Source organism: Gekko japonicus, unplaced genomic scaffold (genome assembly GCF_001447785.1).
Source record: "Gekko japonicus isolate JY-2015 unplaced genomic scaffold, Gekko_japonicus_V1.1 scaffold17, whole genome shotgun sequence".
Classification (NCBI taxonomy): domain Eukaryota; kingdom Metazoa; phylum Chordata; class Lepidosauria; order Squamata; family Gekkonidae; genus Gekko; species Gekko japonicus.
The window spans coordinates 996,468-1,013,538 of record NW_015163604.1 but is presented as its reverse complement, the minus strand read 5'-3'; the positions used below and the strand labels follow the sequence as shown (position 1 = coordinate 1,013,538).

Sequence of the window (17,071 nt, the reverse complement as noted above, 5' to 3'; positions counted from 1 at the left end):
AACCTAGCAGTTTGAAAGCAAGAAATTGCAAGTAGATAAATAGGTACCACTTCGGTGGGAAGGTAACAGCGTTCCGTGCGCCTTGGTGTCTAGTCATGCCGGCCACATGACCACGAAAACGTCTTCGGACAGCGCTGGCTCTTCGGCTTTGAAACGGAGATGAGCACCGCAACCCTAGAGTCGGATTCGACTGGCTTTCGAGCAAGTGAACCTTTACTTTACTTTTACTCTCCGCCTAGTAGATTCTCAAACGTCATAGGACAAATCATCTTGAGTTTATGATTAATATAACTTTCAGCTCTGATAATGATAGGACTTCCTGACCCAGATACCCCAGACTAGCCAGATTTCGTCAGATCTCAGAAGCTAAACAGAGTTGGTCCTGGTCAGTAGTACCTGGATGGGAGACCACCAAAGAATACCAGGATCATGACACAGAGGCAGGCAATGGCAAACCACCTCTGAATGTCTCTTGCCTTGAAAACCCCATAGCGTTGCCTAAGTCAGCTGTGACTTGACAGCAAATAAAAGGCAAAGAATTTTAAATTGGAAAAAATCCACAATTATGAAGTCCTATTAATTTCTAATCACTACAGCACAACTGTGTCTTCATGGCTGCCATGAGGATGCCGCCAGCCCACCATTAAGGTAAAGGTAAAGGGTTCCTTTGCTTGAAAGCTAGTCGAATCCAACTCCAGGGGGCAGTGCTCATCACTGTTTCCAAGCCGAAGAGCCAGCGCAGTCTGAAGACATTTCCGTGGTCATGTGGCCGGCATGACTAAACGCCAAGGCACATGGAATACTGTTACCTTCTATTATGAACTGAGATTGAGGTAGCTCTTGAACAAGTGATTTCATTAGTTGCTGTAGATTTTCCGGGATTTGTGGCCGTGGTCGGCATTGTAGAACCTGATGTTTCGCCAGTAACTGTGACTGGCATCCTCAGAGGTATAAACACAGAAAGATGGAATACTCTCTGTGTCAAGGTTAGAAGAAAATGCATACCAATGAGAGTGGGTCCCACCAAAGTCAAAGTCTTCTCCGATTGGCCTATTTGCCAATCCATGCAATGCTATGTTTTAATGGAACTGTGTTTAATCAAACACGATGCTTTATTGACTTAAGACATAACACCTTCCCACCGAAGTGGTACCTATTTATCTACTTGAAATTTCTTGCTTTCGAACTGCTAGGTTGGCAGGAGCTGGGCCCAGAGATGGGAGCTCACTCCGTCATGCACCACTAGGGTCTCGAACTGCCGAACTACCGACCTTCCACAGTCTGCAGCTCAGTGTCTTAACCTCTGAGCCACTGTGGCCCCTTTAATGTAAAGGTGTTTAAAAATACCATGAGGCCATGGTCCTGACTGGGCCTGCAGTCCAGAGCTCTTTTCTTCCCTCCAGTGCCTTTTTAACTGCCAAAGCAGCTCTCTCTTTCTCTGCGTGTGTTTGAGTTTGAGCACTTGGTAAGATGGCAGGGGGACAAGTGCACCTCAGTCCACCATGCTGGGCCCTCATAGCATTTTAAAATTACTTCAAACTGGTGTCAGCATCCTTGTGGCAGCCACGAGGACGACATCACATCTAGTTTGGCCGCAAGCAAAGCACAGACGTGAGGAACACCCCTGCAGGACTGTGAGTCAACTGAGCCTCATGGGTGTAAACTGTCACAGTTACCTTATTTAATTAAGTCACCTGTTTCAAAGAATGCTGGAACTGTTTGGTATGGCTGTGCTGAACAGTCTGTGTGGTAAGCATTAATGTAACAGTCACATGTCATCAGATCTACTGCATATTTACCTTGGAGTGAACCCCATTGCATTAAATAGGACTTATGCCCGAGTAAACTTACACAGGAAATAATGTTATGCAATTACATCTAAGCAACACTGATGGGTGCCACCAGCAAATTATTTCCCCCAGGTAGTTAAAGATTTTATGATCAAATCTTTCCCTTCCTGACTTTAGAATAGACATGGAGCTCAGCAAAAGGGATATGGAGGTGGTAGGGTTAACTTCCCCCACTATTTCCCCAATATAAATTAACCCCACCTTCTGGTTGCCTTATACCAGAACAGATAATCAATCCATCTTGCTCAGTATTATCTACTCTCACTTGGAGAAGCTTTCTAGGATCTCAGAGAGACAAAGATCTTGCCCAGCACTTCCTACCCAAGTTCTTTTAGCCTGGGACCTTTTCACACGCAAAGTATTTGTTGTGTCCCTCTTGCTACCCAAGTTCTTTTAGCCTGGGACCTTTCACACGCAAAGTATTTGTTGTGTCCCTCTTGCTAGCCAAGTTCTTTTAGCCTGGGACCTTTCACACGCAAAGTATTTGTTGTGTCCCTCTTGCTACCCAAGTTCTTTTAGCCTGGGACCTTTCACACGCAAAGTATTTGTTGTGTCCCTCTTGCTATCTAACTTCTTTTAGCCTGGGACCTTTCACACGCAAAGTATTTGTTGTGTCCCTCTTGCTAGCCAAGTTCTTTTAGCCTGGGACCTTTCACACGCAAAGTATTTGTTGTGTCCCTCTTGCTACCCAAGTTCTTTTAGCCTGGGACCTTTCACACGCAAAGTATTTGTTGTGTCCCTCTTGCTACCCAAGTTCTTTTAGCCTGGGACCTTTCACACGCAAAGTATTTGTTGTGTCCCTCCACCAGACACAGTGTGGCCTGTATATCTTTCTTGATTTCCAGCTAAAACTGACTGAACCCCCCCCCCCCCCTATTTGTTGACTTGGTCACAGAAGCTTGAGACCAGTGGGCAGAAATCAGTGGCAGGAAATAGGCATAAATTTTAAGCACATATATATTTTTAAAAAGGTATTTAAAACACGTTTGTGAATGTGTCCTTTCATTACCATTTTATTTCAACAGTAAAGGGGAAAACACCACAATGTAATTCAACTAGTAATTTATTACCTTCCTAATATAGACAAGTCTTATAAATACACGCAGACTATAAATTACTTAAAAATAGAGTATAAATTATTTGTTCCACACCTCAATGCATATGACAGTTTATAGGATTAAGAAACTGCTATTTCTACCACCACCACCTACTATAATAGCTTTTTAAAAAGACAGTTGAATATTTAGTTCTTCAAGTATATTTGGGGTTTCTGCAGCTTAGGTAAATGACTAATAGCTTAGTGTAAAAGACATTTGGTTCCTTTGCCTCATAGCAATCCACAAAAGGGCAATGCAAGGGGTCCTTAATGTATTATCGTCACCCCCATTCAAAAGATGTGCTGATCATATGGTTCTTTATATATATATATATTTACTGAACCATATGCACAAACCAGTTTATATGTGCTTTTTAAAAATCCTGACACCAGACTGGGGCCTCTGTGAGCAACGACTTTCATGGACTTCAAAGATCTTGTACACATCATCAATTCGGTTAGAATTTGGTTCCACAATATTGGTTTACTGGGGCCCAAAAGAGTTCTCAATTACTCAGAATTCAGAGTGAAGACTGGATTTGGGAAATGCAGAAGGAAGGGTGGATTTGAGTGAGGTGGTGAAGAAATTGTTTGGTGTAGTGGTTAAGTGCACAGACTCTAATCTGGGAGAGCCGGGTTTGATTCCCCACTCCTTCACTTGCACCTGGCTGGATGACCTTGGGCAAGCCATAGTTCTGATAAGAGCTGTTCTTGAAAAAGAGCAGTTTCTGTCAGAGTTCTCTCAGCCCCACCTATCTCACAGTGTGTCTGTTGTGGGGAGGGTAAGGGAAAGGAGTTTGTAAGCTGCTCTGAGACACCTTTGAGTAGTGAAGGGTGGGGTATAAATCCAATCTCTTCTCCTCTTCTTCTTATTGCTTGATTTTTAACTTTATACCCCAATCTATCCTTGGAGTGCACTGGAGGTTTACCTGCACCTACTTTACTGTCTTGTAGGTGCCAGGCTTTTAACTGAAGTGTTCCATCTTTTTTAGCTACTTTCATGGTCTACTGCTAGGACTGTTTTATAAATATCATTTTAGGCGGCTGAATGTTGCTTTGATATTGATTTTTAAATTATTTTAGTGTCCTTGTTTCTACTTTGTGAGCCACACCTCTGAAGAGATGGAATAAAATAAATAAATATTAAATAAATAAATAACAAAATAAATAAATGCAGGATGGGGACTAAGAATGCAACATTGAATTAGATGGCCAGTGCTTTGACAAATTGCCTATCCATCAGAGAACATAAGATTGAATGTCTGAATCCAGATGCTCATTCCGGGCAGCAGGTCAATGGCAAACATGTACTGGCAGAATCTTCCATAGACTTTGCTGCTATACATGAGGACTGGTGAACTGGAAAGGATTGTCAGTGCTTCTGAGGGATTCCTCTCCCATTCTTCTGTGGCGTCTGTGGCCAAGATCATTTGTTTCCCTTTTTGGATTTCTTGCAGGCATTTTTGGCCTATTGAATTTTGCTGTCTGATTGTGGCACACTATAATCCAGATTATATGGGATTATCCATTATGGATGCTGCTAATCCTTTTCTCAAGGCATGGGGTTGGAATAGATGAGGTGCATGAGGGCTGCTATGTTTTTTTTCTCCCTTAGAAAACTAAAAAACCCTTCAAGAATTAAAAAAAGAATTCAGCAGTTTGGTATCAGTTCTGGAGAATTCTGGTAGTTCAGGTTTCTGTCTATAGTCTCAGTGAGCTGTTTAAAAATTTGGAGAAATTTGTATCGCTTCACTTGACTGCTGAAAGAAAGAGAAGGTTTGTCTGATGCTTTCTTTATAGCCTTGTGGTTGATTTTCAAAGCCTGAAAATGTTGCAAAATCAAAAAAGTGAATATGTACATGAATTTAAAACAAAGCTAAAACTTCATTCATGTCACTCTTTAAGCATTTTAAACAATAGATAACAATAATTAACAGCATGTAGAAAGCACTTTTGGAGGGTTTAAAGAATTGCATACACCCTGCCTCATTGCTACCATAGTCCAGGGAAAATTTCCATCCAGATTGCACCCCCCCACACACAAAATACATAGAAAAGCCGTTCTAGAACTTTCCCCTCTTAGGACATTGTTTATGAATGTGCAGATGGCAGTGTGCCCAAAATACAGCACCTTACCATGTCCAGTTTTCCAGAAATCAACTGATTTTGGCATTGGTGTGCATGTGTGTATTTTACCTCAGCTAATGTAATAAATAGGTACCACTTTGGTGGGAAGGTAACAGCGTTCCGTGCGCCTTGGTGTTTAGTCATGCCGGCCACATGACCACGGAAACGTCTTCAGACAGCGCTGGCTCTTCGGCTTTGAAACGGAGATGAACACCGCAACCCTAGAGTCGGACTCGACTGGCTTTCGAGCAAGGGAACCTTTACCTTTGATGTAGTATATTGGGGTATACAAATACACCATGAGTTTTACCTCCCACAAAAACACTGATCCTGGGACACCTTTTAAAGTGCTTTGCAGATAGACAGTTCATCCTGATAATCTGTTGACCCAGAAAGAACACTTGCTTTAATGCAGAGAGGTAGGTTCTTGGTGCAGAAAAATATCCCAGATGCAAAAGACACTAGCCATTATAAATGTTTGGTTTTCCATTAACATTTATGGAAGTTGGTTAATATAGGACTGTCTTAGGTTCAAAACATAGTTTTATAAAGGCACAGAAATGGTTGAATTACTCAATAACCAGAAGAGGAGAGGCAACTCTGAAAATAAATAAATGCCTTACTTTAACTTCCCGGAGGAGTCCGGGACTACAGGGAGGCCAGGTTGGGTTTTAAACTTTAAAGGTAAGTGCTTACCTTTAAAGATTAAACGTAAGGGGGGGGGGGTTGAGCATGCGCAAAAATCGGCATTCTCTGAATGGCTGCCTATGCGCATGCTGAAACTGTCCTTTAAAAAAAAAAAAAACACGCGCGCAGACGCCCGCAGCGTGTGAGCGGGCGTCCACTGGAGGGCTTCGCAAGATGGAGGGTAAGTCTTATCGTGTTTCTGCCGGCATAAACTGCACCGGTTCAAACCGGTGCAGTTTATGCTGGCAGAAAGGCCGCGTCTGAACGCACCCATTGTGTCTTGTATCAAGATGGGTAGCCATGTTTGTCTGTAGAAGTAGAAAAGAGCAAGAGTTCAGTAGCTAAAGACTAACAAAATATGTGGCAGGGTATTGGTTTTCGTGAATCACAGAAGTGCCTTTAAGGTGTTACTGGACTCTGTGTCATGTATGAAAGTGTGTTTTTAGGCTAGATTCAGGTGGGTAGCCATATTGGTCTGAATCAGCAGAACGAAGTTTGAGTCCCAGCGGCACCTTTAAGACCAAAAAAGTTTTTTTCAAAGTATAAGCTTTCTTATGCAGACACAGTTCTTCAGATACACGTGATCGCATAAATCACAGTAGAGGATGAGCAGGAGGATCTATATGAGAACAAAGTTGGCATCTTGGTTTGTTAGTTACACCCCTTGGTACCAGAGTCCATGTTACTGTTAAGTATTCTGTCATTGCGAGTGAGAAATTATTTTAGGTTAGCAGGCTGTCTGTAAGCAAGAAAAAGTTGGCCCCCCCACAGGGTTGCCAAGTCAAAATATCTTACCGGTGGGGGAGCCTCGCCGGGCTCTGGGAGCCGTCCCTCGATGCGCGCGCGCCACCAGCACATCACCTGAAGTGATGCGCAACGTTGATCACGTTGAAGGCGTGGCCCCGATCGTCGGAGGGAAAACCATAGAGTTTTCCCACCGACGATCAGGGCCACGCCCCCAATGTGATTGACGTGGTTGCGTCACCTCCCGTGACGCAGCCACGCTGCGCTTCGGGGGCGGAATTCCCCCCAGGGCCCGATTCCGCGGCAGCGGAAATCAGGCATCCGAAGCGGGGGTTTACCCGCCCCCCGCCCCCACTTGGCAGCCCTACCCCCCCAGTACCTGTGTTAGGAGGTGAATAGGCTTGCCAGCCTCCAGGGTGGCCTGGGGAACTCCCACTTTTACAACAGAACTCCAGCTGACAGAGATCAGCTCCTCTGGAGAAAATGGCTGCTTTGAAGGGTGGACTCCATGGCATTGTACTATGCTGAGGCCCCTCCCCAAACTCCACCCTCTCCTGGATCCACTCCCAAAGTCTCCAGGTATTTTCCAACCCAGACCTGGCAACCGTAGGGGTGACACTTCTCTTTACAGTGATATGGACTCTGGTACCAAAGCCTGCAACAAACCAAGATGACAGCTTTGCTCTCATATAGATCTTAGTAACACCATCACTGGACCCAGCAACATCAGCCATACCATCTCAGGTTCATACTCCTGCTTATCCTCTAAGGTGATTTATGCCATCACATGTCAGCAATGCCCTTCCACCCTCTACGTTCTACCTTCTGTTTGTCCCTCTGCATTGGACAAACTGGCCAGTTCCTACGACAAAGAATAAATTGACATAAGTCTGATATTAAAAACCCCAACATTCAAAAACCAGTGGGGGGACATTTTAACTTTCCAGGGCATTCAGTTGCTGACCTAAGATTAGCAGTTCTCTTACAAAGGAATTTCAAAGGGAGATTAGAAAGAGAGATTGCTGAATTGCAATTAATAACAAGGCTCAAGACAATGCATCCTCCTGGACTGAATCAAGAGCTAGGTTTTCTGTCTCATTACTAATGCTGGTATCTCCGTGCCTACTACCCCTCTGCATATCACACTTAATCCAATCACAGAATCATAGAATGTTAACGTAGGAAGGGATCTTGCAGGTCATCTAGTCCAACCCCCTGCACTCTGCAGGAGCATAGTTGAAAGATAGCCCTACATACCTACAACATACCCGAAAGATGGTTGTCCAGCCTCCACTTGAAAATGTCCAGCGAAGGAGCATCCACCACCTCCCAAGGCAGACTATTCCACTGCTCAACCACTCTTACAGTTAGGAAGTTTCTCCTGATATTTAGCCGGTAACGACTCCCTTGTAATTTCCACCCATTAGATCTAGTCTTGCAATCCGGAGCAAAAGAGAATAGATCTGCTCCATCTTCTACATGACAGCCCTTCAAATACCTGAAGACTGCAATCATGTCCCCTCTAAGCCTTCTCTTTCCCAGGCTAAACATACCCAATTCTTTCAGCCTTTCCTCATAAGACTTGGATTCCAACCCTCTCACCATCCTGGTTGCCCTCTTCTGGACACGCTCGAGCTTGTCAACTTCCTTCCTAAAATGTGGTGCCCAAAACTGGACACAGCACTCCAGGTGAGGCCTGACCATAGCAGAATAGTGCGGAACTACCACCTCCCTTGATCTGGACACAAAGCTTCTGTTAATGCATCCTAAGATTACAATCACACCTGCTATTGTAATTCACCTGCTATTGTCATTTGGCATCTGAAATCACCCCACTGCAAAATATAAGGGCACATTCTAACTGTGTCTGAAGAAGTGAGCAGTGACTCATGAAAGCTCATACCCTACCACAAATCTTGTTAGTCTAAGGCACTGCTGGACTCTTACTCTTTTCTATTGCTGCAGACAGACTAACAGGGCTGGCCATTTTGATCTATCTTGACTCTAATGAGTCCTTCCTGGCAACACCCTCCACACCCTGTACTATATGTAATGGATGGTGATTTCTGTTTCAGTGTATCTGAAGAAGTGTGCATGCACACAAAAATTTATACCCAGAATAAAACTCTGTTGGTCTTAAAGGTGCTACTGGACTGAAACTTTGTTTTCAGGTTGTGAGTGTTCTGGTACTTTGAAATACAATTCTGCCAAAAAAAAAACCACCCCAGATTTTGGGGGGAGGTGGAAAATTTTCTACCCCAAGATACAATGGAATTTGGATGGTATTGTTAAACTGCTTGGCTTCTCACTGGGATATAAATAACACTGTTTCCTCTGAGTACTTTCTGCTTAAATTATGACATTCCAGTTTTGAACGAGTAACTATAAGCTGTGGTTTATAAATAATATACAAATGTTTATAACAGTTTACAATATCAGACACATTGGCTATGATATTTGTAACAACTATGAACTATTTGTATTTATTAACAAGACATTCTGTTCTCTTAGGTAATAATGAGGTGGGTCCCACCATTAGTTTCTGCTAATGGAAAGTCACTGGTGTGTGTGTGGGTGTGTGTGTGTGATTTCCCCTGATTGTACCCTCCTGCTGCAGACCTCAGATTCCTTCCTCAAGCTCGTCCTAGAAGTTCCCCAGAAACAGCATTTCAGAGATCAGTGGGCTGCAATGGGACTGGGGAGGCAAAAGTTTCCATTCCACAAATGGAAATACCTTAGATTAGTAGAAACGATAGGTGGGACCCAACCTATTGGGTTTATTAGCTTTAAGGTATAACTCAGCCTGTGGGATTAATTCAGTCGTTTTGTATTTTCTGTGGTTCCTTGTTTGAAAGCACTATGAATCTCCGTTGCATATTACAATAATGAAACCTGGCATGCATACTTTAACTTAAACATAAAAGTTTGTCATAAAATGGGTCTGATTCAGTAACCTGTTTTTGAAGTGGGGCAGGAAAGACGTTAAATCTTTTCGTTGCTGTAACTAATGAATTATTCAAGTTTGTATTGTCTACTCACTGAAAATAGAGGGTTTAGCAGGTTTATTTTATTTATTTAGATTACCTATTAATCTGTATTTACCCAGAACACACTTGAAGCATTAAAAAATATTCTCAAAGACAGTTTATTTCTATACATCATTCTATAATATTTCTATGCTTCTATACATCAGCTAATACTGCTATACATCATTTCTCATATATGTATATATGAGAAAAATCCAAATTTTATGAATATTAGGGCAGACAGCTGTTTTCATCAGAGGCCTCCACATTTGTAAAATTGCAGAATTCAAAACAGTATTCTAGGTACTTAAAAAAACTTACCGCCATCATTTCATTGACAGTATTCAAAAGTTCAGGAGAACCAAAGCTGATTTCTTCTGCATAAGATGCCAGAATTGTATGGATGGTTTCCATGCATGTCTACAGGAGATAAGAGCAATTCACACAAAAAGAAGGCAGAAACATTAATTCCATGATAATCTTAAATTTCCATTAGCACAAACTGAATTATAGAATCTAGTCAAAATACCTTCGACTGTCTTGTTATGCAAGCATTTTTTAGCTTATCTTCATTGTTAGGATTTGCAATGTGAACATTTTCCATGGTACAATCGATCTCCTATACAAAATAAAGAAAGCATTACTAAAATAAGAAATAAAATAAAGAAAGCATTAATTGAATCAATGAACAAGTGTTAGGGTTCAATGATTGATCATTGCTGCTTGGCAGTCAAAACTGGCAAATATCAATGGAACTAGATGTTCAAAGCAAGTGGAGATCAAGGAGAAGGAAGTACAGATGAGCTATGCCTCCACTTCTCCTCCAGCTTGTTAGAAGGAGAATTCATGTGGTATTATACAACTCATGTGATACTATACTGGCAGTATGCACCAACCCAGGCTGTAAAGCTGTGGCAATAGAATGGGTTCATATAGCTATAATAGGAGTCATCACCATCAACTAGGGTCAGTAGCGCTGGGTTAAGAAATACCTGGATATTTTTTGGGTGGAACCTGAGGACGGTGGGGTTTGGGGCAGGGAGGGACTTCAATGGCATATAATGCTGTAGAGTCCATCTTCCAAAGTGACCAGGGACTTCAACGGGGTATAATGCCATAGAGTTCACCTTCCAAGTGGCCATTTTCTCCAGCTATCACCTGGAAGCTGGCAACCCTACCATCAACCAATGCAGCATTTCAAAGGAAAGAGACTGCATGGCACAGAATTAAGAAATAGTACTGCAGTGATATGAATGCGTGTGAGAAAGAACAGGAGGCCTTTCTACCATCCCGTGGCCCGAGAATGGAATATCCATAGGATATTCTAAAAGACTGGTCACCTGCAGTGGTGTTCTGTACTTCCCACTTCCCTCAGTAGTAGTAGGTTTCATGAACCTGTGAGCTGTTTTGTTCTCTGTGGATGTATCTGGTAAAGGTAAAGGTTTCCCTTGCTCGAAAGCCAGTCAAATCCGACTCTAGGGATGCGGTTTCCAAGCCAAAGAGCCAACACTGTCCGAAGACGTTTCCGTGGTCATGTGGCCGGCATGACTGAACACCAAGGCACACGGAACGCTGTTACCTTCCCACCGAAGTGGTACCTATGTATCTACTTGCAATTTCTTGCTTTCGAACTGCTAGCTTTGCTTGTACATTCAGGCAGGCAGGCAACAGGGGAGGTGAAGAGAAGCAGTGGCTACAGCTTCCAGCGCCCCATAAGGCTGCTAATTTGATTTGTAGAGTGGTAGGGTAATAAAGGTAGCAGCTCAGATGGGGAGGGATACTGATAGTGCAGCTGGCAATGACAAGAGGCTGTTATGCTGGCTTTGTCCCTACAGCTGGCAACTCCTGGGAGCATTTTGAGGGGTTGGTACTGGCATCCGGAAGAGGTTTTGGGTGTGCTGACAACACTTCCAGTGAAAACCAGAAGGGATGTCATTAGATGCTCTATGGTTTGTTAAGTTTTTGTTTAGAAATCCTAGTGCATCTCATGATGTCACTTCCAGTTTTTACCGGAAATGACATCATGAGTCACATCACATGCCCCTCAATCTGTTGCCTTTTTCTCCCATCAGCCTTTCAAGTGCCAGCAGACAAACCTACCTGTCAGGGATGATGTAAATCAGCACAAAGAAATTGTTTTCCATTGAAGCAACTATCTGATTATTTCCTAATGTGACTAGCTTTAATTCGTATAGCTACAGTGCATTCCTAAACAGAGTTACTCACCATGAAGCCCACTGATTTCAGTGGCCTTGGAAGGGTGAAACTCTGGTTTGGATTGCAGTGAAAAGAACTTAACCTTTTTAAAGTATAAATATGACTTTTGCAGTCCCTTGAAAATATTGCAAAAGCATTTCCGTAAGAACATGTTTCATAGATGTTTTAGCATTGTGTTATTTGGAATAAATTAATTCATTTTTAAAGATTTAACCTATACCTATTAAGCAGAGTGCCAAACACTTTTTTGGATTGTTTTTCTGGAGAAAAGGACTGTTTTACTTCAATTTCCCCCCCCTTGTTGATATTCTGTAAAGCCAGTGTTAGGAACCAGGAAAGATAGGATAAAAGTAGTAAATTCTTTTGCCAAACAAACTTTGAGTAAATGGATTCATTCCAGCACTGGAAACCTGGATGTAACAGGCACCGGGTCAGGTGGCAATGACAGCTCAGTCCCTACCAGCCTCCGTCCTGCACGTCTTCTCCTGGAACTCCTAGCAGCTAATTTTTTATTCTCTTTCAGTGGGCTAAGTTTAGGAAGAACAAGGTATGAGTCCTGCATCTAAATTTAGGAAGGTTTGCTCATTCCATCGTTCAAGAAACTTCAGAGAATAAAGAATACAGTCCATTTGCCCACCACAAAGAACATTTGCCTTGGAGAAATAATTTACTGTAATAGTTTAGTGACTCCTTGCTTAGACTATGTTACTCATAGAGATTCCATTATAGACGGAGCTGTGTAGTGGCTTGAGCATTAAGATCCAGCTTCAGATCTCTGCTTAGCCATCAAGCTGTTGGTGGTCTTTCTCATTTAAAAAAAATAATAATCAAATCCCTAGCCATGTTGTAGTGTTTGGTGGTCCTGCAGCTGGACCTGATCAAAAGTTTGGAGTCCTTCATTCGTTGAAACATCCTTTTCTCTCTTTTTTTTTTTGCAGTTAATGTTCTGAGTCCCAGCAACTTTTTAAAAAAGCATTCTGCGTATGCTCAGGGGCATTGTTTCCTTTGGTCCTGGCAGGTGTGTGCTTTTGATTGTCAGCCAGACTCCGAAAGCCAGATCTTTTTGAAGCTTCAATCAATCAAGGGGGGGGGGGGAAGCTACCAGGGGATAAAAACGGAGCAAAAGACATACTCGTCGCTACACCTCCTTGTAGCTACGAGTTAAAATAAAAACCAACCCGGGGACCAAAGTCTATGGCGCGGGAGGCAAAGTTTCGGAAAAGTTTACTGGGAGTCACCGTTGATTAAAGCGGTGGTGCGGCCGGAGTCCCCGGGAAACCACCCGCGGCCCCGCCCTCCACGTCTGCTGACTGAAAGCGAACCCAGCGGCAGCCGCGGGGAGTCCCCGCCTAATCAGGCAAGCTTGCTGCGAGACGTCCTGTCTGTTTCTCTTCCCTCTGAGCCACTTTAAAGCGGAACGGAGCCCAGGGGCAACCTTAAGACCAACAAAGCGTAATTCTGGACTTGTGCAGGGGCACCCTGTTTAAAGTGGAAGGCTGTAGCCGGCGAAGTTGAGCCTCTCCCTCCCACCGCCTTCTGCGCGCTCTTTTGAGAGGGCGGGAAGGCGCGCATGCCAGCTGGGTCCTAGTGTCCTTAGATCAAAACGAGTAGTAGCCCTGCTTGTAGCAGCAGAAAAGAGCAAAAGTCCAGCCGCACCCTAAACACTAACAAAAATTTGTGACAGTTGGGGGTCCAGCTTCCAGGTGGGACCTGGGGATCCCCTGGAATTACAGACTACAAAGATCATTTCCCTTGGAGAAAATGGATGCTTCGGAGGGTGGTCTTTATGGCAATGTACCCCACCGAGGTCCTTGTCCTCCCCAGGCTCCATTCCCAAATCTCCAGGAGTATCCTAGCCTGGAGCTGGCCACCCTTCCCCCCACCCCAGTAGCCTGGGGGAACCTGTGGCAACCCTACTTGAAGGTATGAGATTTCGTGAGTCACCGCTCACTTCTTCAGAATTTGAGCTGTATCTGAAGAAGTGAAAAGTGTCTCGTTGCTGTTATTATTATTGCTGTCCTTTCAAGGTGGAGAGATGGCCGGCCTGCACTTTCTCGTGAGTCACCGCTCACTTTTCTACAGCTACAGACAGACTTAACACAGCTACCTATCTTGATATATCTCCTTATCTCCTTGGACAAACTGTTGGTGTTTATATTTTCAGAGCCCTCAAGTTTCAAGAAAGTGGCAGCCTGAAGACAGACTTTGGGGCTTTTCATCTTGCCTTAATTTTTTTTCCCCTTAAACCCCCACCCACCCCCTTTTATTGGAGCCATGCTGACAGAGAGTTCTGTGGAAATTCTAAAGCTTGTACTCACTATTTGGTAACATTTTGGTTAATCTGAATGAAAATGTATTACACTACTGTTGTTCCTGACCATAGAGAAGAAGGTGGTTCCCCCCACAAAAGGCTGGGCATACACTGTGGCAGATGATGATGCGGGGTGTGTGTGTGTGTGAGCCTCTTCCTTGCTTAGACCTCACCAATTCACATATTCTGTGAAGCTCCTCCTCACCAGTCCTCTCTCTGTCAGGGAAGATTGCTGGGTGACTCCTCTCTCTCTCAGCATAACCCGCTTCACATCCTATTTTAGACCAGTGTTTTAAACCACTTTGGGTCCTCAGGGGTGAGAAAAGTGAGGTACAAATATCTATCAGAAAGGCCAGCTTGGCTAGATTCAGGACTCAAGGAGAGGCAGTGAATTCCATGTGTTAATTACTCTTTGGGTGAAGAAGTACTTCCTTTTATCCATTCTAACAGGACTGCTCAGCAATTTCATTGAGTGCCCATGAGTCCTTGTATTGTGAGAAGGGGAGAAAAGTACTTCTTTCTCTACTTGCTCTATCCCATGCATAATCTTGTAAACCTTTTTCCAGTGCTATAATATCCTTTCTGAGGTGTGGTGACTAGAATTGTACAAATGAGGTCGCACCATCCATTTATACAGGTTTGTAGTTGGGTGGGGGAGGAGAAAGAAAGAAAAGCCTTGCATTTTGCAACTTTCCCTGTGACTGGAGGGAAGAAGAAGTAAAAATGGGAAAGTGTTTCCCGTCCTTGCGGTAAGTGTAAGAACTCCTCTCTCCCCAAGCCCCCCCCCCCCCAAATAAGCAGTGCAATATGCCAGCTGAGAAAGAATGCCATACCTTGAACCGGTTCAATGATTCACTGGCTTCCTTCATAAGTTGTCTGGAAATGTTCAGGCATCGATTTAAATTGTCTGGTGTCCCATTGTTGTAAAGCACCATGGAAGTGGCAAACCTCAAACCGAGAAAACTTCCTAGAATCCAGAAACCTGAAATTCAACCATGCATAGGAGATGGGTTACAAAAAACAGAAGTCCAGGACCTTGAAATATGCAGACATGTCCATTCAGGACAGCTGACATCATTTTGCATTCCCTAAATTTTCTTCCATCCCTTTCCTGCTAATATGTTTTTATTTCTGCCTTCCTCCACAAACAGACACTTGCCCTCAAACTAAGAGATGCAACTTTGACTGGCAGATGTTTGACGGAACCACACCCAGGAGCAATTTGTGTAGTTCAAGGTGTGGATATTTACATTCTTTCAGTCACCTTTTCATCAGGAGATTATGAAAACAGACAGCCTTTTTTAAAAGTGCTGATAGAAATTCCAGACAAATAGAAACAAATAGATGTGGATCTTGTTGTACGTGTTAGATTCCATGTCAAAAATGAAGTCAAATGAGGAGGAAGATCTATGTTTTATTTCAATTAGCAGAAAAACAATTGGACCAAATAGTCCATCCAAAATTGACTACTTTCTTCTCTTTCTTCTTCATCTTCTTCTTGAACCTATTCTGAACATATTCAGGAAATACATGATATTTTATACATGGACTAATCAAGAAAAAAATTCAAACAGCATAATTTGTTACAAAAGACAGTGGTAATCTGAGTAATAATCCTCTGATTGGCCAGATATAAAGAAAGATATACCTACGTCAATCTAAGTGTTTACTTAACCTAATCTAAATGATAATGGGCAAGGATTCTTCATATCAGACTAAAATCTTATCTGACCCAGACATTGAAAGGTTTGCCCTAAGAACTACAGAATCATGAACTTTGTACCTATTATGTTGTTTGCTAACAATATCAGACCTACAAAAGGAAAGCCTTCTATATAACAGGCCTTTCTAACATCCTAATAAAATATTACTTAAAGAATAAATCTATAAAAACCAGAGAAATATGAATATTAACAATCAAGACGGAAAAAAACTATATATTAGGGCTGCCAAGCCGCAGCGGGGGATCCGCACATCTTCACAGGATCCCTGCCGCGGGGGACAGCGATACGCGTTGCACCACCATTGCCAGGATGTGATGCTATGCATCGCTCTGGCAACGGGACTCCAAACAGCCCCGTTGCCAGAGCGATGCGTAGCGTCACATTCTGGCAACGGCGGTGCAACGCATATCGCTGTCCCCCACGGCAGGGATCCTGTGAAGACGTGCGGATCCCCCACCGCGGCTTGGCAATTCCTACTATATATAAAAATCTTTATATTCCCATTCATACTACAATCTGACTTCAAAGGGGGAAGTGCCATGATCAGGTCACTTGGTTTTGAAGGCCCAGCTGAGTGTTCCTATCTTCCCCCCTCTCTAAGCGGCAAGGTAATTTATGTTCACCCACAGAGACTAATGGATCCAACTGGATTCCAGAATGCTCTGCGGGATCCGATGCATTCCGGCGCCTCATTGGATGAGCTGATAGAGAACTGGAACTCCCGTCTCTCTGAAGCCATCAATGAAGTTGCTCCCTGACGTCCTCTGTGTTCTCATTGTAGATCATCCCCCTCGTATACTACAGAATTTAGGGGGATGAAACAGGAACTCAGATTACTTGAGCGAGTTTGGTGGTAGGTTCGCAATGAAGCTAATAAGAGCATCTCATAGGATGCTTATGAAATCCAATGAGGTGGCGGTGCAGGCTGTGAAGAGGGAATTCTACTCAGCTTCCATCGCATCTGCTAGCTCACACCTGGCACAAATGTTTGGGGTGATTAGGTCTTTGACATCCCTTACAAAGGGGAGCCAAAATAGTAGAAATTCGGTTATTAGCTGTGAGGCATTTGTGAATTTTTTTGCAGATAAAGTCCTGACACTCTGCTGTGACCTACTTGCCAGCAGTGTTCCCTCTAAGCTCAGTTAGTGTGAGCTAGCTCACAGTTTTTTAGCCTCTGGCTCACACTTTTTTGTCTTAGCTCAGGAAGGGATGGCTCCAGAGCAAACTAATTTATGCAGTAGCCAAATCGCTCGCTCACAACTTTAATGCCAGTAATTCACAAAGTAGAA

At 43.3% G+C, this 17,071-nt stretch overlaps 1 protein-coding gene across 1 annotated transcript in view; it reads left to right on the top strand.

The window, feature by feature from the left end:
• Positions 1 to 16,601, top strand: part of LOC107107021 — a 76,539-nt gene extending 59,938 nt beyond the window's left edge. The window contains exon 16 of the mRNA XM_015407232.1: positions 16,564 to 16,601. Within this exon, the coding sequence (XP_015262718.1) occupies positions 16,564 to 16,601 (38 nt within the window). The remainder of the gene's footprint in view (positions 1 to 16,563) is intronic.
• The last annotated feature ends 470 nt before the right edge of the window (positions 16,602 to 17,071 follow it).